General features: G+C 40.0%; 1 protein-coding gene across 1 annotated transcript; it reads left to right on the top strand.

Moving 5' to 3' along the window:
* Positions 1-199: 199 nt before the first annotated feature.
* suclg1 (succinate-CoA ligase GDP/ADP-forming subunit alph) lies at positions 200-26,696 on the top strand. Its single transcript, XM_080462937.1, has 9 exons — positions 200-294; positions 2,120-2,220; positions 6,554-6,670; positions 6,890-7,102; positions 7,942-7,999; positions 8,482-8,565; positions 12,793-12,944; positions 18,298-18,486; positions 25,223-26,696. Exons 1-9 carry the CDS (start codon positions 261-263, stop codon positions 25,247-25,249), a joined length of 975 nt encoding a protein of 324 aa, XP_080319063.1. The 5' UTR covers positions 200-260; the 3' UTR covers positions 25,250-26,696.
* Positions 26,697-27,765: the final 1,069 nt, after the last annotated feature.

The raw sequence follows: 27,765 nt of genomic DNA, 5'->3' as shown, positions 1-27,765 counted from the left end.
TCCCTACGATTCAAAGCATCCTTATGCTTCGCCTGAAAAGAAATGTGTTGTTATCTTAAAAATATATATATTTCCCACGGCGTTTCAAAAAACACACATGTTTAAAATTTAATTAAAAATGAGAATGGAAAAAATCATTAGCGAAATATTAACAAGGGTTGGTCCATTTTTAAAATTAAAACTTATCGGGGATGTGTGCAGTCAGCCGACGGCTCCGTATGAGGTCCTCAGCCTCCAGTGTCATTGGTGAATGACCGAAGATGTCTCACAGCAGGTTGTTTGCCAGGCTGCTTTGTAAGTATTTCAACAAACAACAGTTTTAATCACCTGACACACAGGTCACCTTTGTTTCTTCTGTACGGGCACGTTCGGTGACTCCCCGGTGTACGTCAGCGGAGCTTTTATGGACAGTTACTGTGCAAGTTCTCCTGTCACTTAGCTTCAATGCTAGTTAGCCACCTTAGCCTGGGTCGTAGAAACATGCAGTGGATCTCGCTGTCAGTTAGCCAGCATGCGAGCCAACTGTCGTCTCTGAAACTGACAGCTAAAATCTCACTTTAACATCGGCAAATCTGCATGTGCGAGTCGTTCATGCAAGCTTTCCCCTCAACTTAAACGCCCTTGGAAGCTGGTATAGAAGACCGTGTGCCTCATTTAGTTTGCACGCTGCAGAGATTGCAACTTAAAATAGTGGTTCGCCTTGTTTGCTACAATCTAAACAAAGCTTGAGTCAGACCGCATCTCGCAATGCAGTGATACAAAGCTCATGTAGGAAATGGTTGTTTTGCAGAGACGGTACGCTTTTGCGTGACAAGTGAACTTTGCACGATGGTATTGATAGTCTTCGGTCGACAGAAGCAGAGCAAAGTTCAGTCATGTATGCTTCTGGTTTATGTTAAAGTCGTTACAGCCTGTGCTGAATGTGGTGACTTTCCATACCTTGGAACCGATGCGAATATTGTTTTGACAGCGACCACCCAACACAAACACCGGGGCTCCAGCAAATGCTATTTTTTTTCTTGTCTAAATGTTGCTCAGCAAATGAGTGAATGGAATGTCAGAAAACTAAAGGGGGCAATACGATTCTACAAGTTTACAGCACCTGGAATGATATTGTAAAGGCTTGAGCCAGCAGATGTAATGATTACTTGACTTACTTCATTTGGTCCACAAGTTAATTTCACTCTTAAAGTACTCATAATCATATTTTCAATAATATAAGTTGTTGATAGCATAGGTTGTTGTTTACGTCACATTAATGTACACTGTAAAAAAATCTCACTTGGGCACTTAAGTCACTATATTTGCACTGTTTTGTTTTTTATTTTTTCCTCCTGTTGCACTTTTTACCTTGTTTGTTCTACTGTCTTGTACTAACGTCATCAAAACAAATTCCTCGTATTGTGTAAACTATACTCCGCAATAAATCCGATTCTGATTCTCATTCGGATGTTAATTCGAACAAAACAAGCATTTGAAGCACCGAACTGACCAATTACCATGCCTGTAGTGTGAGATGTTGCAGCATGTAGCTCATTTTCTATGCCCGGGAGTTTCGCAACACCTCTTGTCCTTGTCCCACCCATTGTTTCATAGTTGTCATAAAACATTTTCATTGGATTACACACCTTAAACCCATACTTCTTAATGTACTAACAGTTTTCTTCGATCTCTATGTTCTGTCAGTGTAAATTAACATTTGGTTCGTGTGTCTTAATTCTTTTTTTTGTATTTAGGGACATCGATATGATGGTGCATATGCCGTTTTCAAACATGTTTTCTCTGTTAAAATTTAAATATAGATATGCATTGTAAAATTTGGAGTGTTTATAGTCAGCTTCACAGTGAAAGATAAAGGTAACAAGTAAAGGAAATCTAAGATTGATGCTGAAACACTGCAGGGTCAAAGTCCAGATTTTCCTTTTTAGAACAGAGTTCTTCAAATTTGGACCTTTTTCAACTCCTGTGTGTTAATTCCCAACAACAGATCACATTTAATGCGTTTACACCAGTTACTTAATGCTTAACATGCACCTAACAAGAATTGATTGACGTTGACTTGTGCTTTGACATCTGACACCTTAACACTGACCACTTGCCTTCCTTGTCTCTGTTCCAGTGCAGCACAGTGGAGTCAGGCACTGTTATACAGGATCAAGAAAGAACCTGTACATCACCAAGAACACAAAAGTCATCTGCCAAGGTTTCACAGGGAAGCAGGTTCGTACCCACATCGTGTCTTCATCCTTGCTTCATATCAGTGATCGGAGTAATTCTTTCTTCCCACACTTTACACTTACCTGTATCTTTCATATCCCAGTAAAGGCCTTTTTGTATGAGGGTGATCTTTAAGTAGAAGATATGGTAAAAGTGTCTTTTAATCCATTAAAAAATCAATACACACACACACACACACACACAATAGGATTTACACATGTTGTCATGGTCAGAGATTTTTCAGTAGGACATCTTTTGTCCGTTTTATTCTGGTAAATGTTACTGTTAATACCTCAAACTGATAGTTTTTCTCAGAGTACATGAATGGATATGCACATCAGCAATTTTAAAATGTTGGGACAATTCGAAAAGTGGAATTAAAAACAGGATGTGATCATTTGCAAATCTCAACTCCCATCATTTGTTCAAAGTGGAACATAAACATTAAATCAGAACAAATCACAATAATACATTTTATCAGTTCATGAAAATATTAGCTTATTTTGGATTTGATAGTAGTATTACAACTTAAAAGTCGTCGCAGGGGAATTGAAAAGTGGGGAAAATAGATTTTATCAGAACTTCAAATGTGAGTTAATTTCCGTGACGCATTTATGCTTCATGGATTGTATAACAGACATTTTACTCTTACATTTTTAATACTTTTTTATTTTAAGAACTCTTTAACAGATCAGGAACATGACTGGAAATAAAAACACTTTCGAGAGACTCTCACATGTAAACATGGACAGAGGTTCACCAATTGCTAAAAATTAATTGCTGCTTCCTTCATTTTTTACTAAGTAAGCATCAGAATTTTTAATTTATTATGAAAAAATAAGCTGCTTTACTTGGCAGTACAAAATTCTCCCAGACTTTTTGAAATCTGGGTTGTCCGATATTCTTCAACTGTAGATAATTAATGAGTGTTTCAAAAACCTCAATACCAATCTCTTGACTTTGCACAGGACGTCCTCACAACAGACACCTGGAAGACATTTTTAGTCTTTTCTCTTCCAGCAGGAATCGTGACCGTGAACCTCAGAAAATGTGGTTTATGTTCATTGTTCATGTAATTCTTTCCGGTGAAGAACTTTAACCTGCTTTTCCTCGAGAAAAGGTGCTTTGCAAATAAAGTTATTTGGTCTAAATTTTTGCTCCATGCCGACTTAAATTCTACTGAGGTTAACTTTATTATTTATGATTAACAAAAAAAACTACCTACATGAACTGGTTTCAGTGTTTTCCCTCAGTGTGACCAGCTCTTATAAGCTGCTCATAGTTGTTATTATAGTGTTGCTGTAACACATTAACCGAGCTGGTCAGCACTGTGGGCCAGTCCAATTACTGGTTCCTAAAGTTCAGCTCAAGTTAAATAGTTTGTAGGAACTCCAAAAGTGGTTCATGCATGCTATTTTGGTCTATTGGAGTTAAATTATCCGTTATGAAAAGATTTGATGTTGTCAACCGCTTCACTGCACACGCTTCTGTGAAGGCGGTGGACTAGTCAGCAGCCGTGGACCTGGAAGAGAAAGAACTGAGCTTCGGGAGGATTAACAGAGTGCATTAAGAAGCAGTGAACAATATGGAAAAACCTCAACGTGCTCATTTCCTAAATATTCATTCACCACTGAGTGGCTGCGCGATGGGATTTGTCAACAAAGTGAGTCTCTGCGTGTTTTGTGTACGTGGAGGTGGAGGTGCTCCGTGCGCATCAGTCGGAAAATAATTTTAGTTCTGGTGAAAATGGTTTCAGGGCAAAGTGCAAAAGCGGTTTGGAGTCCAGAGTCCGAACTGGAGCAATATTCTGTTTTTCAAAAGAATCGTTTGTCTGGTTTTGTTTTTTTGTTTTTTTTCTTCTGGTCAGCGTAAATGCTGAAATTTGCCCTTGGAGCTCTCGGCGTTACAGTAATTTATTTTGCTGTTGAAGCCATGTAATTGTCAAAGTTGATTCACTGCTTTAAAAGCCATATAAATCATGTTTGTTCCATTTATTTTTCAGGTAGTTTTGAAGAGAAAATAACTTTCATTTTAACTTTTGACTTCATTTTTTTTCTTTTCTTTTCTTCTCCTCTGACTCTCTTTTGTCATTGTGGTAGTCAATAATAAATAATAACAACTCTGAATGACAGATTGTTGATCTTCAAAGTTATTTTTCTGAGCGTGAAAAATCGCAGGTGTCTTCTCTTTTGAACCGTCTCCAGTTGTGTCCAATAAAATCCTTGGCAAGTGTGTCCGACAAGGTAGAAACCCGGACTGCACAGATTTATATACCCCCTGTGTCCTTTCTTTTTTTTTCTTTCATCCCCCCGTTTTCTTTTCAACATAGTAAAAGGTTGTTAAATGTAGTTTCAGCGAACACTCTTGGTAATTAGAAAAGGATGAGAAATGAAGCAGGCGCTATGGAGTGCACATCGTCCTGCACTCAAAGCAGGATTGACGTTTATGTATTTTTTATTGATTTTTTTTTTTTTTTTTAAAGTTTCACCTTCCAGCGTTCTGTTTACTCCCACAGTGGTTGTTGCTGCGTCATCAGGTTTATTTTTCTTTTATAAACTTTCTCTTGATATCGTTTTGAGCTCAACTTTAATGCATCGTTGTCTCATTCCTATCTGTACTTATATGTTCATGACGTGTTACCCAATATGTAAAAACAAGTAGTCAAAGTGAAGAACTTTTTCCTTTTCCTTATTTTCAACAACTAAATAAAATGTTTTTTTTATGGGATTTATATAATAAAGATGTTGAAATTTTTTATGTGGAGAGAGCAGAATGGAGCAAAACTAAAAAAAGGACAGATCAAACAGGTTAAGGATGAGCACTTTAGAGATAAGACGTATCGAGGCCAGGTTGGAATATGAGATGAGGAGAAATACAATAGTGGACATATTGAATGAGGGACGTTTGAGACGAGGCTGCCTGGCAGGAGGAGAAAAGAAAGGCCTCAGAGAAGATTGCAGATGAAATGAAGGACCCGAAGACGGTTTGAGGGGAAAGAAGAAGAAGAAGAAGAAGCCAGACTTTGTTTCATGATGATTCAACAAGATAAATCAGTCCGTTTTCATTGAAGTAAAAGAATTAAAAGTACTCTCTACTTATCGGAGGTATTTGTCGTTAAGTCACAACAGGTAGTAGAGAAAAGCATTCAGCCTTTTTACTAATGTAGAAATACAAAGCGAAATCATTCTCCATTTTTTTGGTTCTACATGATTGTAGGATTTTACAATTAAAGGTTTTACACAACACACGGTCGTGCAGTTTGAACTACAGTAACGCTTCAGTCTTTAAAGACTCGGTATGTCTTCAGCAGCGGTTTATTATCCCTCTCTCTCTCAGTGAAAGGAATGAACAGCCTTTTTTTCACCTTAGTGAATGTAACATTTTCCAGCCTGTTAAAAACCCAGGAGGGTTTCAAGTGGTGCTGACATCGAAAGGAAAACCCGTAGGTCAGTGTTTTAGTGACACAAATCTATATTTAGAACTATATGTTATGAAGAGCCGTTAAAAAAAAAAAAAAAAAAAAAAGTGACAGTAACCAAGTCTTTGATAATGATGGGCTTCTAGATAAAGTCCCACATGGGAGAAATACTGAAATAAAATGCTCGTTGTTCAAAATTGTTTTGATTAAATGCACTTTTGAGTCCATCAACAATTCCAGCACCATTAAATCTTAAAACATGAAACATAATCTATGTGTGTATATATATATATATATATATATATATATATATATATATATATAATTTCTCCTGCAAATGTGTTTGAAGTGAGTGAACTGTGTTGTGAGGCGTTAAGACGCGTAGAAAAGCAGCCATGACACTTTCTCTGTGGACGACATGGAGCAAACTGCCTTTGAAATAGTTTTGTCAACTCTTTTTCTTCAGAGAGATGTTTTACATTTGTTCAGTGCAGAACGTCCCAATCTGCCTTTGATTTGTTTTTCCAAAATGTACCGTGAGGAGATTAAACCGAGCTTACATCATTATTTATTTGTCAGGAACATTTCGATACCCCCCTCCCCCTCTCCCCCCCTCCCTCATTGAATATATTTACCGGTGGCTTCATCCGGCCTCTCTCCTGCACCCTTCCCTTTGCTCAGCAGCGGCACAGGTGATTAATCCTGCATGGCAGCATATTTCCTCCTTCCTCCCTGTCTGCAATGATATCTCAATGTTGACGCTTTTAGAGGTAGCAGCGCCACACTTCATTACACACACACACACACACACACACACACACACACACACACACACACACACACACACACACACACACACACACACACACACACACACACACACACACTGACTCTTCTTTCCCCTCTTTTCTCCCGTAGGGAACGTTTCACAGTCAGCAGGCTATCGACTATGGTTCCCAGTTAGTTGGAGGTGTGTCTCCTGGCAAGGGCGGCAAGACGCACCTTGGCCTGCCGGTCTTCAACTCCGTTAAAGAGGTGTGTGTGGTTATTTTTTTAATCTGTACTTGTTCTTTTGAAATCTTGTAATTTAAGTGGTAAAATGTACATGGAATCAGATCTGTGATGCCTTTCAGCTGCTTTGTTCAGAAAGAAACATTAGGTGGCAGTATTTCATAACTAAAGAATTTGCATTTTTTTCTTTTCTTTTTTCTTTTTTTTTTAAATGCACAACCATGCCTTTTATTCTCCCCTCAGGCAAAGGAGGGCACAGGGGCAGATGCCACTGTGATTTATGTGCCGCCGCCGTTTGCGGCTGCAGCCATCATCGAGGCCATTGACGCAGAGATACCCCTGGTGGTGTGCATCACTGAGGGCATCCCCCAGCAGGACATGGTGAGAGTTAAACATAAGCTCCTGCGCCAGGGCAACACCCGTCTGATCGGCCCCAACTGCCCCGGAGTCATCAACGTAAGCACACACACTCACACATTGACACTCAGCTGTTTGAAAGAAGAAGAAAAAAAAAATCTGCAGTGAAGAACCTTAAAGGCAGAGCATGGGCAGGAAGCAGTGGGGTCATGTCGATAGTTTATATAGAGAATGTTGGTGTAGCAACATGCAGCTTTCTGGTGAGCTCTCTTTCGTTTAAGTTGGGCATTTGAAAACAGTTAAGACATTACAGGGCTGTCCTGCACACTATATCTTATTTTTAGTTATATGGAGGTGGAAGTGAAGCTAAAGAATAATACTTTCAGTTGATTTTGAACCAAAACAAATTTAGTTATCTCATAAAACCTTCAGAAAAAAAGGTTTTTCTTATGCAAAATTGTTCATCCCTTTTGGATTAAAAAAAAGATTTAGGTTGTGTGGAAGTAAGTTTGAACTCATGATACATTTCGTGAATTGCTCTGCTGTTGATAAATGCACATTTGAACAAATAAAAACAATAATTGAAGTTTACTTTGTTCGTCATTACTATAATATATAACAATATAATAATATATTGTTATATATTATAGTAATATATAACAATATAATAATATATTTCTTTATGTAAAGAGATGAGAATACCATCTGAACTCATGAAATATTAAATTATTTTAAGAAACTTTAGATTCCATTACAAGTTATTTTTTTATGTCTTATAAACCTGGGATGTTTTACTTTATGTGTCATAAATGACAAATACAGGCAAGTTTCACAATATTTCACTATGGTGTAAATAAACGTTTCTATTGTATTATAACGTTTAGAGAGACACTTGTATGTGTTGTTAAAATCAGCCTAATTATGATTTATTTTTCCAGCCTGGGGAATGCAAGATTGGCATCATGCCAGGCCACATTCACAAGAAGGGACGCATTGGTGAGATATATTCAGATATGTAAATGTTTACGCAATGTTTATTTTAAAGGTTCGTTAAGAAAGAAGTGACAGCTTTCCTGCTTTTCTCCATGAACAAATTCATTCAGTCGTTCACTGCAAGCCTTGAAAAGTGTGAAGGAAAGAAACTCCTGAACTTTCTTGCTCGTCTTCAATCCAAGATGGAGCCTGTGCTTGTTGACAGCTTGATGAGCAGCATGTGCTGCCGCTGGCCAGTGAACCTTTTACAGAAAGTCTGTTTTAGAGTAAATCGACTACCATCATGACAAAAGCACTGACAGAGCAGCTGTTGCAGAGCTCCGGTGTGATATGATCTGTTTTTGGTTCCTTTTCCTGTCGTGATAAAATGATTCAATCCAATTCGGGCAGAAAATGACAGCTGCATTTTGCATCCCTTCTGAAAGGTTTTAGTGCTGTTTTAGTCTAGGAAACATAATTAAATGTGTTTATAATGTCTCTTTCAGGCATTGTTTCCCGATCGGGTACTCTGACATACGAAGCTGTGCACCAAACTACACAAGTGGGCCTGGGACAGTCTCTCTGTGTTGGTAAGCTGTGGGCTTTTTTTTTCTTTTTTTTTCAGGCGCCACTTCAAGGGTACCACAGTGATAAGGAGCTACAATGAGCTACTTGTGACAAATGTCCTGAATAACAAGAGTTACGTGGTTTTCCTTGTAGCACACAGGGTGTTGAAGTAGTTGGCAGTCTTGCTTCTCAATGAGGAAATACCAAGTAAAAGTCTCGGACTTTAGTGCAGACTTTGCATTTCGCTGTGTGTGTGTGTGTGTGTGTGCGTGAGTTTCCTCTTTGTAGCTCATTTCATCTAAAAAAAACACCAACAAGGTACATTTTTAAGTAAATATTAGTCCACTTTGTAGTTTGTATTCACCCAGTCAGCTGGGATCAGGTCCAACCCCTCATCTCCCCTAAGCTGGATACAGTGGAATAGATTAATGATGGACACTGTTAATGTCATTGCATATTCATACTACTGAATAAATATTGACAATAAATTTATACTTGCAGCAATATTCATTTTGCCATTAAATCAATTGTTTTTTAGCATGCGACTGTCAGTAATAACATTAATTTAGTTAATTTCTTCTTTTGAAAATATATAGAATTTTGTAGAAATTTCCTTTTATTTTTTTCAAATCAAGTCATCACAACACATTTTCAAATCACGTTTAAGGCCAATTCACACTCCATAAGAACAAGAAGAAGGTTCGGCAGTGCGGGGTCCTAAAACTAATAAAAATAAATAGGCGCTTATAAAATAAACTCATGAATGAAATAAAAAGGATTAAGCTAGAACATTGACTACAATTAGAAAAAAGAACAAGTAAGTAAAAGTCAACTAATTAAAAGCTAAATTAAAAAAGTGGGTTTTGGGCCCGCTTTTAACAACACCAACAGCCTCTTTGGCGCTGAGGCCCCCCGGCAGGCCGTTCCACAATATTTCTTTAAAACGCTCTCTTGTATGTAAAAGAAAAAGATATGATTTCGGGGAAAAAGGAGATCGGAGAGGACACGTCTGCACAGCAGCTAAGCTGGAAGACTAGTCTACTAAGACTTATATAGAGGATCTACAAGGCTCATTCTGCACCGATCCCAATACGCCGCAGTGAATGGCACTGCATTTCGAAATTAAATGTCACTTACACGTAATTGGTGCTTTAAATTTTCCTCTCAGATCTGAGCTTTAAAGTAGCTACTTCCTTTTGAAGAACCTCGTTGAGTATGAACAGACCCATTGAGTGGATCAGATGGAAGAAGCTTCGTCTGGCTTTTAAAAAAATACCTTTGTCATGAAAGCCAAAGTGTGCTTCACTTATCAATGACCAAGGAGTTTGCATTATCGGTTTCCGCAACCCCTTCTTTATCAATCCTTGCTCTTCAATTCATGCAAATTGCCATACTTCTTCTGTGCAGGTTATTTAGATAAACCTGCTCTCACTGTGAACACAACAGCACTTTTCCTCATTGCTGAAAGCCCCTCGATCGCGAAGCCGGCAGATATACAGCACATACACAGAAATAAATGTCACGTCATCAACCTGTTGTTTAATCCTCATTTTCCTCCTGCCCTCTTTTCCATCCTTGCTTTTGTAATATGTTAATTTATTTTTTGTTCCCCTCCAATATTTCCAGCATTCTTGTTGTTCTGTACAGTTTGTGAATACAGCTATGAATATTAAGGAGATGAGAGCTGTCTGTTTTGTGTGATATTATTTTTGAAATGTAATCTATGATGTTTGGGGAAAACATACATACAAGAAAAAAAAAATGACTTTCAGACCTATACACCACAGTTGGCCCTAAAGAGCTGGTTGAACACTAGAAATGAATGCGTGGGGGGAACAGTTTGGCTTCATTATTATTTAGACGCCATAATTATGGAGTATCCTCCAGCCAGACTTCATAAAGCCAGTTCTGCTCCAGCATTAAATATTGTAGAGTTCATTAAGGGGGTTTATTGGTGGGTCTGCTAGCGACTCCTTAAGTTTGAGCATGACCCCAAGGCTACAGCAAGTTACTGTTAATACAATATTTAATATCACTGTCATCTCTGTCACCGGTAATGTGGTTTGCTTTGATTATTATTCCCTTTTTTTTTTTCCTCTCTTGGTGTTGCCCGTTTTTAATGTTATGTGGATAAATTTAGGGGACATTTCTCTGTGAAGATTTGTCCTTGGGAGGTTTTGCACATGACTTTATAGATCTAGCAGGCAGTGAGTCTTGAATATTACGATCGGACACTCGTGCTTTTGCACAAAAGCCATCGACTTCCCATTTCTGATGTGAGACAAAAGTTGTCATCAAACCTCCACGGAGATGAAACGCTGTTGCTATAAACCTCAATCCGGTGATACTTTATTTCTAACAAAATGTCTCATGAAGTACTCCACATTTCCCCTGAGCTCTGTGATCTTCCAGCTCGGTGTTTTGGTTCACTTAGAGTTTAAGAGGCTCCTTAAAAAGTCTTGATAATCAAAGTTTTAGACCTGGAAATGTCTGAAACACAAGTCTGGCAACTCCTAAAAATAAATTGGATTTCAAAGTTAATGGTGTTTTAATACAGTCGTATTAACTTTACTCGTGCTGTTAGACTTGCATTTGAGTGGGAATAAAAGCGGCATTATGTTATAAGAAACCACTAATCTAAGCCCGTCAGTTTACCTGCTGCTATTACTGCGTGTACGGCGGCCTTTACAACGCTGATGGACAGTTTAGGTCACTGTGACACTTTCTGATTTAAACAATGCAAAAGTGAGTTTAGCGTCCTCATTGTGAGAGCTAAAATTTCTCACGCGTGTTGATGCATGTGATTATTGCAAAAATAGTTTGCTTTCGGTCATTCCGTGACAGTGTACCTTTTCCATTGTGGGTGGGAAGTAGCTGTTAAAGTTGAAGCCTGTTTGTTGTTAAAAACTCTTGAATTTGTATTGTTTAAGCCTGCAGACTGAGTCCACAGGCGGCAGCTGTTACACAATTAAAAAAGGCTTTGAGGAACTCACTTTGAGCTACCTGGGATGCACCAAACAGCAGACGGACAAATGATGGTGACAAACTGGTTATGTTACTGCACAGCATCAGTCGACCAACCATTGTTTTGTTTGAAGTCGGTACACACCAAGATCAAAAACTTGAATGTCAAAGATTTATTATATTGGTTTGTTTGTGAATTAGGACTATATTGAGTAATTTGTTTCATTAATCAACCAATTACTTATTTTTGGAAAATAATCAAGTGGTTGTGTGGTATTTAGAGTTTTAAATCCTAACCAGAGGTTCACAAAGCCAAAGATGAAATCAAAATCTCTTTTTCTCATTTTATTTTGACCTCCACAACTAAAATATATTCTGCTGATTTGCACAAAGGACTTAAAACAAAAAAAGGTAGATGAGGTCCGTTTCCTGTTGCATGACCGATAAAGCTGGAGCATAAGCATTTCCCTGGTGCCACACCAGGTTAAGTTTTAGCTTTGAGTCTGAAGGACCATAGCTTCAAGATCTTCCGGTACAAATAATGACCCAAGCTCGCAGGGCAAGTTGAACTGATTTGCTTCACAGACCCAGTAAAATATCCTGTATTGACACGATCATACATCTAAAAATACATTTGAATATCATTAAAAAGTTATTGATTTTGTCAGTTCTTTCAATATTTCTAACTTTGGATTTCAAGTGGCGTTTAAGTCTAGTGCCCCCACACTTCAATGGTGAGGACGAGAACTGCATGCAGGCCGGCAACTTTATTAAAGTGAAAGAGTGAAGATTCACCCTCATGCACAATAAAAATAAAGAAAAAGATCCTCATTTTGCGCATGATCATGACACAACTGAAAACAAACAAACAAAAAGGAAATGAAAAGTAAAGAAAAAAACTGCATTTTACCATTATTTTTGCATCAGAATGCATCATTAAAATTTGCTTTATGTTGAGAAAGTACTAATTTCCTGTTGTAATTTTTGGTTTCCTACCCTAATTTTGATTTCCATGACTTATAGGACAAAACTATGAGAAGCAAATCTCATAAAGCTGGATAAATTTCAGTTTATATGAGATGAATCCAAAATATATCTAATTCTCACTGTTGATAATAAATCCTTGGATTTCTTTTTTTACATGCTCCGTTGCCGCCTTTCACCCATTTCTCATTTCACTTGCCGACTGAACCGCCATGTTATCCTCAGATATTCACAGGCATTATCATCGGAGAGTCTTGAGTGTTAAATTATTCTTTGTCTTTGGCTTTGTCTCCTCCTGTCAGGTATTGGCGGGGATCCATTTAATGGCACAAACTTCATAGACTGTCTGGAGGTGTTCCTGCAGGATCCCAAGACTGAGGGCATCATCCTCATTGGTGAAATCGGCGGGAACGCGGAGGAGAATGCAGCAGATTACCTGAAGCAGCACAACTCTGTGAGGAAATAACACTGTCCACACCCATTGTTTCACTTCATTCTCCTTGTAATGTTTTATTCCTGTAGCACTTAGCCGAGCAAGAGTTGTTGTTCATCTAAAAAAAGATATAACCTTCTCTAAATTGGCTCTTAGTTATCCACTCTCTAATCTGCCACCTGTAGTGAACACTGAAAATCATTGAATGTCAAGAACAAGGTTTGAGGTGTGAGACTCCTTTCTCTCCAATGGCAGCTGCAAGCGCTCCGTTTGTCTTCTCTTTTCTTTTTTTTTGTCAATGTGATTTGTGTGATCAAGAAAGAATGACAGATGGGATAAAGCAATGATTCATAGTACGTGTTCGAGAAAACTGCCGTGTCGACGAACCGGGAACCTTTTGTGATGCCCACGTGCGACGGAGAGCAGCGCAGTGATGGCTGGCGTATGCAGCCAAGCAGCTGAGAGCTTTCTACTGACATTTCTTAACAGCGGCAGGACTGAACTCAGCGTTTTGCTCCTGAAAGATGACTTTTAGACTGTTAATTTTATCAGAGTATATGTTTTTGTTTCTCTGTGTGTGTGTGCGCGCGCGTGCCTGTGCTCATGGCACCCTCGAGCTAAGAAACGGATTTGACTTGCCCTCGGCTGCTCTAATGCATGCAAATCTCCTGCTGGCGTCTCAGGAGAATAACTTCTCTCACTCAACAAATAAAGTACAAACACCCCCACCCAGTGAGCCACGATGTTGACAGCAAAGGACAGCCCGAATGAAACACGTGCATGAAAAAGCCCAGCAGAGCATGGGACTAAGCTGCAGATCTCCTGTTGTAAGTCAGTTGTGTAGAAAATCATACATAAGATAGTCCTCAGAGACCTTTTCCTCGCAGAGCGCAAAGATATCTGGAGTTGTTTTACTTTTTTTTTATCAAACTTGTCTCGATTCAAACATTTTAATTCAAGTCATGGACTCGCTGCAAGGCAAAAAGTCTTAGGTGAATATTGTATGAATATGAAGTGCAGTGTGTGAAAACCAGCATGCAAAGTCCCCAAATAAATTATTAATAATTCTTTTTAATATTATCGCCCCAACATTTGTGTATGAACTCAAATATTCATTGGTGAATAGAAACCCTAATCACGACAGTATCTAGGAAGACAGTAAAAAAAACAAACTTTCATAGATGGTAATTTCATACATTAAACACTTGCTAAGGCACTTTATCAGCATTGCATGGATGTAGACTTCATCTGATTGACAGCAACTCACCAACTAATAGGTTTCAAGCAATTAAATTAGATCAGTGACTTGTGTATGGGTGTGGGTTTTATTAAAGGGTACATATACCGACTTCCATGAGTTGTCGCCGCAGCTTTAACCACCCTGATAATTCCTAATGTTTGCTGTAAATATTCAACATGAGTTAAGGTGGGTGGTCAGCTGTATATTCTGCTCTGATATGGTGGAGACATGTCCAATAACCGTGTCGCATCAAAGTACAGCCTCGTCAAATACAAAAGAAAACTGAGAAGCTGAATCTCTCCGTCAGATTTGCAAGAACATTCATAAGCTGAAATATTCACTGACTTATCACGTACATCTGGTATATGATTGAGTTGTTGTGTACTTTGTCAAAATGGGCCCGCTGACTGATTTTTCTGTCAACTAAACAAAAACTTAATTAAGACTAGTCAATTAGTCCAAAAGATGGAAAAGCTCAGAAATAAATAAAATCCAGCACAATTTATATCCAAGTATTCAAAACATTGTCTTGAAAATGTTGTGTTTTACTCAGAGCCCTGAGCTGAATTATGCTCAATTCGTCGTTTTAACTTTATGGCATCGTTTCTTTTTTACTGACAAATCAGGAGGGAAAGATGGAGATGCAGGCAAAACATGTCAGCAAGGTTAAAATAACATCTTTCCCGACTGATTTGTCGGATAAAAAGAAACAGGAAACAATACTATATTCACTGCCCTTTTGAATCGTGAACAAGCATAATGGATTTTTAAAGGCTGCTGCAATACAGGTGCTTTTTCTTTTTGCCATTCAATGGATATTACCCTTTCACATCCCCTAAATTCAACATTATTAGGTCAGAGCAGTGTCTTCTGATACAAGATAGATGCTACTCTGTTTTGATGTACTGATAGAATGCACAGGCCTTTTCAGAGACGTCTCTCGAGCTTTCCACCAGGCTGTTTTAAAAGCTGCGATGTACTCGAGCACTCTCATGGCGAGGCCGACTTCTGTCCGGTGACTTTTCGGCCCAGAGAAGTGGGAGGCGGCGGCGACGACATACCGGTTAAGCATCTTTGTGCTTGAATAAAACACCAGTTGGTTTATTTAATACCTCTAATATAAAGTTAGCAGCTCTAGTTTTTGTATTCCTATTTTACGCCGCTCATTGAGCTCATACTATAGTAACAAATGTAGAACAAAAGCTGCAGAAGTGGGCTGATTTGAGCCGAATCCCCGGTGACACATGAGTTGGCTGATAAATATTTGTTAAATTACCTAGTGTAAAGTGATCGCTGCACAGCGAGACGTATGCGGCGATCTGCAGTCAGTCGGGGTAGCATTTAGAAAAATTGATTTCCTCTTCAGTCTAAAGAAATTTAGTTCAAGTGACCAACCTTTTGCACAAATTATGTATTACTAGAAAAATCCATTTGCACGAGGAAGGCAAATCTAACAAGGTCTGTTAACTTTTAAAATGGCCAAAACGATAAAAAAAAAAAAAAAGCATTTGCAAGCTCCCTTAAATGTTTCCTGTTATGCATCTCCTGCAGCTGACTGATAAACAGAAACTAAATAGTCGTCTTTACCATCAAGAAATTTTAATGAAACGTGTTTGGTGTGCTGGTAAACTGTTTCACCACTTGTCATGTGACTCATCCGACTCGTGTCGTTGTATCACGTTCAGCTTTGTTGCATACCACAGTAAAACTTCCAACAGCAGCACAAATAAAAGCCGACAGCCAAAAATGTCCTTACAGCTGATTCAACACCATCTCTAAAAAGATTTTCACAGGAAAAACCTCTGTAAACTTAATATTTACTGCAGGACAGCTTTAGTATTGGCATGGTGCTGCTCATAAACGGGCAAATCAGTGCGATCACTGATTCCAGCTCAGTCCCAGCCACCTGATGAGCTCGGCCACTGCAGCAAGACTAAAACCTCTGCTCACTTCTGTGCTTTCTTATGTGGTCATATTACTTATAGCAAGACGATGTGAGGGAAAAAAAATCAATCTACATTCCACATGACTTTTACTGAAATTATCTTAATGTGATGATTGATTTGTGTCATGCAACAATGAATGCATTGAAATTGACAGATTGTGCAGAAATGGGTGGACGTACTGATTTCAGTATGCATGACTTCCTGCACATTTTTAATCTACTGATGCTGTAATTCTGTAAAAACTCAAGAAAACAACCCAGTAAGTTTTGCTGTCAAATATTATGATGCAGCACATATTTCAACGCTCAACCCCCATCAATGCTGCAGCTTCTCACTGCCAACACACACTCACCTGTATCAAAGGTCTGTGTACATATTGCCAGAATCTCAAAGTCTCTCTGGAGTTAAAACTGCGTTTCACACGTACAAACATATTAAATTCCGGTTCATGCATATCAAGTAGGTTGGAGAATTTGGCATCTAAGCTACCACAGACGTTTACAGAATTTTTTTATTTTTATTTTTATTTTTCTTTCCCAGCCTCTTGACTTCCTGCCCAGTCTGTCTCCACTGACCTTAACTAAACCCCTTTTAATTGTGTGAAAAAAAACAACTCGGAAAAATTAACACAGGTTGTATTCAGTGGGAAGCTGGGGTGAAGAATGTGCTGCTGCTGTGTGTTATGTAAACACACGTGTGCCGGTTCTGCATGCCTTCCCGTCATGTTTCTAAAGGCGTGTAATTGTCTCCGTTTGAATTTTGAAGCTTATGAATCCCAAGTATTCACTTTAGAGGGGGCGAGTTTGTATTTTTAGAAGAACCCCCCCCCCACACACACACACACACACGCACACACACACACGTTATGTTGGCACAAGGGGAACTACACTATTGGTCTCCTAATTAAGGTAATAAATCTGTACTGCTAACAGTGGAAGACAAAAGACGGGTAATGTGAATCGTAGTACAACTCCCCTCCCCATATGAATTGTTACTTAGCGCACAGAGAGGCTGGGATTAATGGAGTAATTAAACCCCTTTCGTTTGAGGTAGATTTAAGGCTTGATTCACATGAGGGTGGTTTGTTTATTCAGGACGTGATTTGACTTCCGAGTGCTGGATGTTGATGCTCTTTTGTTTTGTGCCTTCTTTTTTTGTTAAATGCGTTTTTGAATGCTTAGAACTGATCCTTTTTAACATATTCAGCGCTCCCCTCCCTCCTTCTCTTCCCTCTAAGTGTTAATGTCTTGTTAGTGGTGATTTTTGAGCCAAGGTCCTCAACGCTCCCTTGGCTGAGCTCAGCCCTGCTCGTCTTGGATCATCAAATGTCATTTGCAGACTATGTTTCAGGCTGCCATCTTGTCCCCGCCAGTGTCAGGGTGGAGTTTGAAGATGAAATGGCAGCAGAAGTGGATGTCTGAAGGCCCTCACTGTATTGCAGGGGCTGTTAAACATGCCACATTCACTCTCTGAAAGTAGAATGCCAGATGAGCCACAGCTTCCACTCAAAAAGCCAGGACTGACACTGTGTCTGTGTGTCTATATATATATATATATATATATATATATATATATATATATATATATATATGCAATTACGTTGTTATTCCTTGCTGTGAAATATTATCTACCGTACGTGTACACACACACCGACTCTGTCCCTCTTTACTGCTTATGCTGTTATTGCTGAAGATGAAATATTGGCTCTCTTCACCTTGGAAATGATCTGAACTGTTGAATGTATCATCCATCAATGAGCAAGCAGCATAGACAGCCGCTGAGCTAATCAGCGCCTGCATGACTAATTACCATTTCAGAAATGAGATGATACGAAATGGCAGGAGACGGAGCCCCTATCTGGTCATACAGCAGCCCATGCAATTAAATGGCTTGATTGACCCTTTGTTTTAATAATGCAGGCTGAGACAGAGATGGCTGGTTAGACAAGCCTGTTATCGTGGGACTCAGTAATGGGAGGACACGGGGTGTTTAATTTCTAATGAATGAATGAAATGCAGGTGCAGGAAACTAATTCTTGCTATTTTTGTGCAACGCCTCCTCACCCCAACTTGTTTCTTTTTCCTCTGTTTCCTTTCATCCCCCCACACATTTCACACACTGCCCTCTCCCTTGAGCTTACTCATATTTTATGCACATATCTTTCTCTGTCTTCTTCCCCATTGTCCAGGGCGCTAATGCAAAGCCCGTGGTGTCCTTCATCGCCGGATTAACCGCTCCGCCGGGCCGCCGGATGGGCCATGCTGGTGCCATCATTGCTGGTGGAAAGGGCGGCGCCAAAGAGAAGATTGCAGCCCTCCAGTCAGCTGGAGTTGTAGTCAGCATGTCCCCTGCTCAGCTGGGCAGCACGATGTTCAAGGTGAGTCTTTGGTTATGGAGGCTTAAAGAGAAGAATTCATAAATAGTGATGGAAGGTTACTCCGAATATTTATTGTATTTGTTGACCTCAGCGTTTAGTTTTGAGTTTCTTACTTTGTGCCTCAACAAACGCTTGTCATTGTGTTTGGCAAGAAAGCCCAAGTTATTGGTGCGCTGTGGAAAATCGAAGAAAAATTATGTGATGATAGTTCATTTTTAACACTTGAAAAAATTTATGAAGTGAATTCAAGTGGGAGAAATTATTTCAAAGCAGCATAATTTCTTCTCAGCACACTTCTTCCACACATTTTTTTCAGGAACTTGCACCGACGTTGTTTCAGGACGCCTCGGAGAACCATGGCACATGTCCTCTGTGAAAGTGCTCTGCATCAGTTCCTTCTGTCTCTTCACGTAAAGCCATACAGACTAGATCGTGTTAAGATCAGGGCTCTTTGACCACACCATCGCTTTCGGAGTCTTCTTACTGGTATTACATGATACAGCCACATTACTGTGTGTGTGTCTGTGAACATTAGACTCAATTCAGATTAAATGTGAAACACAGTTGAATAATAGGGTCATGTGAGCTGAGACCCTTCCCAGCTGACCTGGGTGAAAAGCCAGATTATAATACCCTCCGACAGGTTGTTCTGTCCATCACAACGCTCATTTTCACCCATGCACACGTTCACACAGTCCAATTAGAGTCTGTCGCTAGGATACTTTTTCATGTAATTTCTTTCAATCAATCCATCAATCAAGAATCACTTTGAGTTTTCCCATTTCTTTTGACACTTAAGTGGTTTGTTGCGAGAAAACCGCGAATAGTCAAACTAGTTTTGTAAGAGTTATTCTCTTAGATAATTGGAGTGCACCGGAGAGCCCCGTGCTCCCTTTGGGAAATGCAGGTGGCCCAGAAAGTGAAAGGAATTATCAGCCAGTCTGACCGTGTTCTGTCCAGTGAATTCCCCGTGATGCCCTCGGGCCGGCCTTATAATGCGCCCCTAAGGAGAACAAAACACTACCGCTAAGTCCTTCCCTCCTGCTGCTGTCAAACAGCCGCTGCGGTCATTTCAAATGACTGTTGTGTGCTGTTAAAATGCGGTTGTTTATATGAACCACAGCAAAATGGGTTATTTTATTTTCCACAGCGCTCCTTTTATCGACCCTTCACATGTTGATGTGCTGCGTCTGACATACAAACACATTCCCTGGGAGTTTTATTGGCTTGTGTTTGGATGAACTCTATGAGGATCAAATGAATTATCTTCCCGTGGATCAGTAAAGTTGGTTGAATTTGATGCGGACGAAACAATTGTTCGACAGCTGCGGTATTCGATTACTTGCCATTTCAATTACGAGTCAGTGCTGTGGGTCACAATTTGAAGGCAGCTGTCATGGATTGTGTTTCAATCACCTTCACTAATAAAATAGTTCTTGTAGCATGTTGAATAATGCGAGGCGGCTGTGTCTCAGTCAGCAGGTTTTATATTCCATCGCGAGGTTGCAGGTTCGTTCACGCATCTGTCCACAGTCAGTCCATAGTTCTAATCATGGATGGATTGAGCAATTGTGATGAATTTCTAGTGCTTTGGGGGACCGCTGAAACAGTGCTCCATGAGTGAAATCCCCCGAAAATAATAATTTGAAGATAAAATTAAGAATTTCAGATATAATTTAAATTACCCATTGTGCCCACCCACTTTTAGTTTGTGCACATTTTCCATTTTATTTTTCAGTGACAGTAATCATTGTACATGCTACTGTTATTTGAGCTTTGTGGTTTCTGTGTTGTAGTTGAGATTACTGTCTCTAAGGAGCTCATCCATTACTGGTGATAGTAATTGTGTTTTCAGTGTGGGCAGGATCACCTTTTTCAGAGTTAACCGTAAAAAACTTTTTCTTCCCCTGGGATTTTCCCATTAGAGGTTCATCTTCTTCCTATACCCTCCGTCTTCTGTATCCTCCTTCCTTCACACCACTCAACCCATAAACCTCGTCGCCATCGTTCCTCTTCTCTTTCCATCCTCAGCTTCCTGAGCCTTCATTTTTCTTACGTGCATGATCAAACTCCATCTATTTCAATCTAGACCTTAAAACGTTAATAGTGAGCATGTAATTATGTGACAGGAGGGATGATAAGGTGTCTGACACTACAGAGAGGTATGAGAACTTTCCCTGTTGCTTCGTTAGGAAAATGCGATGCGAATGTCATATTGTGGCCTTTGAATTAGCAGCAGAATCACTTCCGTCAAAGTCAAACCTGGTTACATTACGGTGTTATTTCCTCTTCCTGTAAGAGTTCTGTCGCCTCACAATACATTGATAATTTACCTAACGTTTCACCTCTGAATGATGAAAAGCCATCAATCCGACAGATGGAATCCAGCAAAGTTACATTGCCCTTGGTTTTAAAGTTGCAATGTGCTACGTTGATAAACTATATTCTCACCATTACCTACACGCCGTTTAAAAGGGCTGAACCACACAAAGTAGAATTTCTGAAGTTATGCCTTATCAAGGTGAAAACATGATCCAAAACACACATCTTGTATTCTGAACCTCTCTTGGCTTTAATTTCCTGCTTTATCTTTTAACTTGAAATTGAAATGTGAGCAACTTCAGAGTCAATCTGTTGGCGGCTAATAACAAATAATCAAATATAGATTAGTGTCGTAAAGAAAAATACACACGTATTCACAAAGAAATTAAAGAAAATATCGAGACATGCTATGTAACTTGTGAAGTTTAACCAAAAATTCTATTGCAATATTAATGTAAGAATAATTTCTCCTCGGGACCGAATATTTTAGGATGCTGGTCTTTTGTAGCTGCATTTCTCCTTACGCAGCCAGCTACAAATCTAAAAAGGTTTACAGGGGAGCTGATCGTCCTCCCCCTGGGAGTGCCAAGCTTTCGACTGAACTTTTAATATGCTGTAAAGAGAAAGCAGAAAAGAAGGGCAGAAATTAATAAAAGTGTTGACAGTGGCTGAGCCGGTGTCACCGCCTCTTTATTTCAGCTTATCTCCGGGGAAGCACTGTTAACAAGATGTATAAAAAGTGAAAGCATGTATTACACCCATTCATCATCTTATACTTTCATTACCACTGCTGCTACTACTGCACGCAGATATAGATTTACATGACTTCCCCCCCCACCCAAAGTTTAATTCATAATCATTGTGCGTAATGATGAAAAACGTGCTGTGCACTTGCTCATTTTGCAGCATGCTGTGTTCATACATCTCTGTTAATCTCATTGAGCACAGGAGTCGGAGTAATAACACATAAGAGGGTGCCCACACCCTGAGTCCCTGAGCTCACGGTGTGGGCAAAGAAATATAAAGTCTGGGCTGTTGGAGGGGATTTCTGCAGCAACTGACCCGTATAACGTGCATCTGCAAAAGTGCATACACGCGTCATCAGATTTAAAAGAACATGAATGTTAGATGAATTATTCATACAGATGAAAACATGAGTGACCTCAACTGTACGTTTCATCAACAGTCACGTCAGACAGTGTCAAGCTCTCGGTACATGGTAAAATCAGACAGGAATAATGCTTTTTTTTTCTCCCTCAATCTTACATTCTCACATGCTGTTCAAACTGTTCTTCATAAGAAATGATCACAGGTACACGCCGCCAACTCGAGATGCAGTGCAATCGGAACACAGCATGCCTGTGCCGTCTCCATCATCTCTGGAGGACTTGGCTCTGTCCATTTAGTAGTTTGATGGAAGTGCGAAAAGTGGCAGGCCAGATTTTTACATTTCTTTTGTTCACTTGTATAGACCAAACAAGTGTTGTCTGAAACTAGTTGAACTCACGTCCACAGTCAGTTCAGGTCGGCAGGCCTTTCAGCAGAAGCCCGCCGCCGCCGCGGTATGAAAAGAATTAAAAGTTCAGAAAGGGCAGGCGTTCTCAGTGGGAGTTCGATGGCCCAAACATTTTCGTATAAGATATAAATGTTAACAGATTTTGATATTCATAGACTCTAGCATAGCATAACTCTGCTCCTGCGATTCTTCATATAAAGTCTGCAAACTTGGAGTTTTGTACGACAGCTGCACAATACAGCAGACATTTATGAACGTTCCAATATCAACAAGCGCAAAAATACATTTTGTACATTAATGCCTTGGCCACAAAAGTCAAAGAAACGGGACCCAAAATGACAAAGTCTGCAAACGGCTTCTCTTCTGAAAAGCTGCTGTTGAAAAACAATTCCAAACTCACAGCTGGTGTAAATTAGGGGCAAGAGAAAGAGCACTGTTAGAATAAAAAATGAAAATAAAAAATACAAGTACAAAGACATTAACATCATCGACTTAAAATATTTAAACTTAAGACATTTTGTTAGTCAAAATGCATTTTAATTTATTTTTTCTTTTTTTTTACTGTATATCATCCTGCATCCCAAACCCAGATTTCAGTGGCGCCCCCTAGAGGAGACCCGCCCAGATAACGGCCCGTTCAAGTCTCGTATATTAACGAGCCTTGAAAGGCTTAAAAGTTTAAAGTCATGAATCCGTTTCTCCGTCTAATCTTTTATTCATGTTCCCATTTTTGATTTGCATGCTGCACTATTTGTTTTTTTTCAGTTATCAGAGTTGCTACTGTCTCTGGTGTTTGTGGCTCATCGGAATCTGCAGCATGTTTGTGTCGGATGAAAACGTTATGGTTTCAAATGTCTGGTATACATCCATCATTAAAGATGGTTTCTTTTAGGGGCTCAAACATCTTTTTTGCATGTTCAGCTATATGGTTATTGTACTTTCAATTTCTTCCAGGCCTCTTCCCTTCCAATATATTAAGTATTAATTAAAGCCTGAAATATTCATGGCAGTTAAGCAACAGTTCGACGTTGGAGTAAGAAAATAAATAAAAATATCCTATTTATCAGAAGGCTCCTAAAAATGAAACCAACCTGCTTCCTCAGGACTGTGTTGATTTATCATTTATACAATAACATGTACAATCAACCCCACAAATATCAGCACATTAATAATCCAGTGTTCCAGGAATTGCGATGGATTGAGAAACACTAATTTAAAAATCAGTGCAGTCAAAGGAAAAGAAGAAGAAAAAAAAAAAAAGCAGCTTGCTCTAATTTTGGCAGAAAAATGTGTGTAGAGCCTCATTGCTTGGCTAGATCCTATTAAATATGCAGCTCTTGCAGTGATAACCAAAGAAATGTTCTGTGGCGCTGGTGCAAAGATGAGTTATCAGTGAACTTTGAAAAGGACTTAATTCATATGCAAGGTGGAATAATTCCCGACCTTCTACTTGTTTACAAAATATCTGCCGCTCCTAATCAGACGGCATTATCCCATCAAGCTCCATACCGGCAGAGGATTGCGGGCAAAGATCTGTGCAGACAAACAGAAGCACTTTACTCCCCAAGATTCAGTTTGTGTACCAGATTCCGAAGTCGAGGGAGGTGCAGAGGCCACGCTCATGCTGCCTGCCCTCCTCGTCTATCTGGGCCCAGCTGTGTCGGAAGCTGTTGTCATTGCCAGCTTGTAAATGTTTGTCTTTGGCGTCGTGTCTTCTCCGGCTCTCCTTTAGTTTGAATCCATCCATTTACACCCGTCGCTTTTGAGTGGCAACCTCTACTTTCCTCATTTCACTCCCCCACTTCCTCTTGACTAGTCAAACGTCTGACTCTATCTCCTTTTTAAAAAAAAAAAAAAAAAGAGAGTGGTGTTTTTTGTTGTTTTTCTTTTTTTTTTTTGCTTTCCATCACAAAAGCTCTGCTCTCGTACCTCGTCGCTGTGATTCTTGTCTGGTTCACTTCACTTCTGTCTGCCCAGGTCACAAACACCATCCTCCTTTTCTCCACTCTCACTTTTCCATCCCATTACCCCCCCTTTTTTTTTTCTTTTTTTTTTTTGTCCTCATTTTTCTCTACAGCTCTCTCCCTAATTACCGAACACCGTTCCACTTTCCTTTTTAACGCAACCTCATCTGTTAAGCAAATTGTGGTGAACAGGGCCTCGGCTCCTCTCCACCTCACCTCACCTACCACACTGTGCACTTCAGTGAAGACTCAGGGTGAGACGGGCAGTTAGGCCGCCTCCAAAGCGCCCAAAAGCTTTGTCAAACACAGTTTTCTTCCTCAAGGTGGCAGTAGAGCTTCGCGTATCCACAGTCCTCGGAGGAGCCAGCCAAAATGTGCACGAGCGCCTGTGTGTTCTGTGGACCTGATAAGTGACATTTGCATTAAGTTTCCTTTCCCCCCGTGGAATGGGAAAGATTCTCTGGGAACGACGTCTTCTATCATCCCTCGATTTGTGTGATATTTCCCAAATTGAATATGTAAATGGCAGCATCCTCTTTAATGGCCAACATAATGCTTGCTCATTTATACTCACATGCTTGGACTCTGCTGATAAACACAGCAACTATAACCTCACATAAATCAGATGTTTGCAGACGTGCGGCGCCTATCCATCACGCCAAGTGAGCCGTTTTTAACGTCGACTAGTGGAAGTTACTGACACATACGTACGTGCTACATGATTTGCACTCTCCAGGAAAAAGAAAAAAGACACCGGCACTCTGAAGCTCTGGCGGGCTCCGCTCCCCCCTCCCGCCCCTCAACAGCAGATCTGATACACGGGATCAAAACGGAGCCGTGTGAATTCTGCATGAATTAATCATTCATGTCTGTCTGTCTGACTTCACCCCACGTTTCTTTTCTTCTTCTCCTCCTCTGTTGTCCGTCTCTGCAGGAGTTTGAGAAGAGGAAGATGTTGTAAATTGCGCAAGAAGGCTCCTGACCTTGTGACCCCCTGCCTCGAAAATTGAGATGAGCGGCCTGATTGTGGAGGTGGATATGCCCAACTTTGTCTGAGCCCTGAATATTTCAGCGACCGATGCGCACATCAAGTGTTTATATTGTAATTTCTGCCATGAACTCGTACCTTGCACATAAGAAAAGGAAAGATTAAATACATAGTGTATTACTGCTATCCTACAGAAGTCATTGTACACGATGTAAAAGCTTTATAGATGTTCTTCCTTCTTTCACATAATCAGCAGCTGAATGAACGATGCCACGGCGATCTGTCTCGTTCCGTTTCACTCCTGCTGTACAATGTATTTCATCACCAGTTTTAACGGCTGTCCACCTGAATAAGAAATATTTCTCATCATTTTGAAGCCGTGTCGCCTCTACTTTCACATCATCCACGTGAGAGACAGACGTCTCATAGCAGAGGAGCTCATCCACAACGCTATTGACGCGACAAAGCGCGCAGACCTTCACCGGGCAAACGAAAAGGGACGACGCAAACCTGTGACTGAAAAGGATAAACCGAAAATAGTCGCCGATTATCAGCAGTCGGTCAGTTGCTTGACGGTCTGGTCACGTTTTAAATCAGACTTTACCTCGGGTTATTGCTACTGCGTTGTGGCGCATTTAGTTTCCAAAAAGTGTTCTAAGAGGGAGTGAATACTGAAAATAGGATGTGACCGTGCTGTAAAGTGAAATGAGCGCGTTTGTTAGCGATGTGAGTTTTTATTCTCCCTCCACCGTGCCTGAGTTGAATGGAGTGGAGGTCAAGGCGATATCTCGAGAAACAACTCCTCCAGCTTCCGAAGCGCAGTGGAACTTTGTAACACTTCTTATGAAAACAACTGAAACTCGTCCGCGACAATCTCTTGTGATACTGAAAACTTGATTTTAAATTGTTGACGAAAGTTCGCAATTTAGTTTGTTAATAAAGACAACAAAACACGAAATTTGAGAAACTTGTCCAAGTCACACGCTGACATCCGTTCCAAGTCGCCTCCAGCTACATACATTAATGCAGAAATGTGATTTTTTAAGTAAATGAAGCGACATTTATTCCAGGTGTTGAGTCTCGAGGTTCCTCTCAGGTTCGTCTCTACATTTAGTTGGCGTCAATCACATGAACGATTCCATTATATATTTATTTCCTACTGTTTGAGCTGGGACTTTTTGCGTGGAGTTTGCATGATCTCCACTTGCGTGCATCAGTTTTCTCCCAGTGCCCCAGTTTCTGTCCACATTTGAAATTGTCTGCAATTGAAATGGCGACTTTGGACATCCTTGAAGTAAATGCACACATTTCTGAATGCACTACGTGATCGTTTAGATTGACAGATGACCTATATAAAATGGATATGTGTTTATCAAAGGAATTGATATTATACAACAAAATAAAAATGGGACCGGGATGGACTTGGCATGTGGTCGAGACATCTGTCAGCGCTGGGGTGTTCAACGCTGACGTTTTGAAAAGTGACACACTGCCGTCACATGGAGTCAATCGACTTGATTGATCCGGTCGTGTTCAACGCTCCTCCTCCGGGGCTTATCAGGTTTCACATACTCGGATGTCCGGCGACAGACCTTTCCTGGCCTAGTTGTGCCCTCCAAGGTTTCCATACTACGTGGATGTAATGACCACACGGTAAGTATTGTTTCTCGCTGTCACACACGTGTGTTGGGTTTTTGGTGTAACTCCATTACATGAAACTAGAGACAGTGAGTTTTAACAAAGTATATCTCAAGTGACTGAATATTATATCGACTAAAACCTCAAGGAAATTAGAAAAATGTCAAATTCTCGTCGCCTTTCAATCCCAAGGTCGCTGGTTCAAGACCTCCTTGTCGCAAAGTGTCCGTTTGGGCAAGACACCAGACTCCAACGTGCACAGCAGCCGCTGCAGTTGTTTTGTGAGGATGCGTGTGAACGGGAATAATCACGTGAAACACTTGAGATTTGAAGGAGAAAAAAATACCTGATCGAAGTTTCAGCCGCTCGTCTCCAGGTTCCCACAGTGGACGGATGATTTGTGGATAACAGAGGTGACCCTCAGTGGGATTCAGACCACCTTTAAGTTCACTTCTCTTTGGTTATCACTTTCCTCTAAAATAGAAAATCTCATTGATTTCAATGAGCCTGAACCTTTCAGCACCAATATGACCGCTGTGCCCGTTACTCTGCTGTCAAGTTTCGGACGTCATGGCATTATGTCTTCACTCTTCTCTCATTTAATCATCGTGATTGGAAAGAATATTATTTGTTTCCTGGGATGACAAATTAGTTGATAGCATATGTACAGAAAAGAAGTGAATGTGAAGGAAACCATCATTAGAGACATGGTTCCCAAAACAGCGTGATCATTAATGATTTTTTATTTATTTTTTTATTCTTTCAGTGGATTTCTCTAATTATGTTTTCTAGCTTCATTTATATGCGATCCTCTTCTAAAAGTTTCACATGGAAAAAAACTTTTTAAAAAC

The sequence above is a fragment of the Lipophrys pholis genome (genome assembly GCF_963383615.2).
Source record: "Lipophrys pholis genome assembly, chromosome: 5".
NCBI lineage: Eukaryota > Metazoa > Chordata > Actinopteri > Blenniiformes > Blenniidae > Lipophrys > Lipophrys pholis.
Note: the sequence above shows the minus strand (reverse complement) of the source record. Positions and strands in the feature narration are given on the sequence as shown.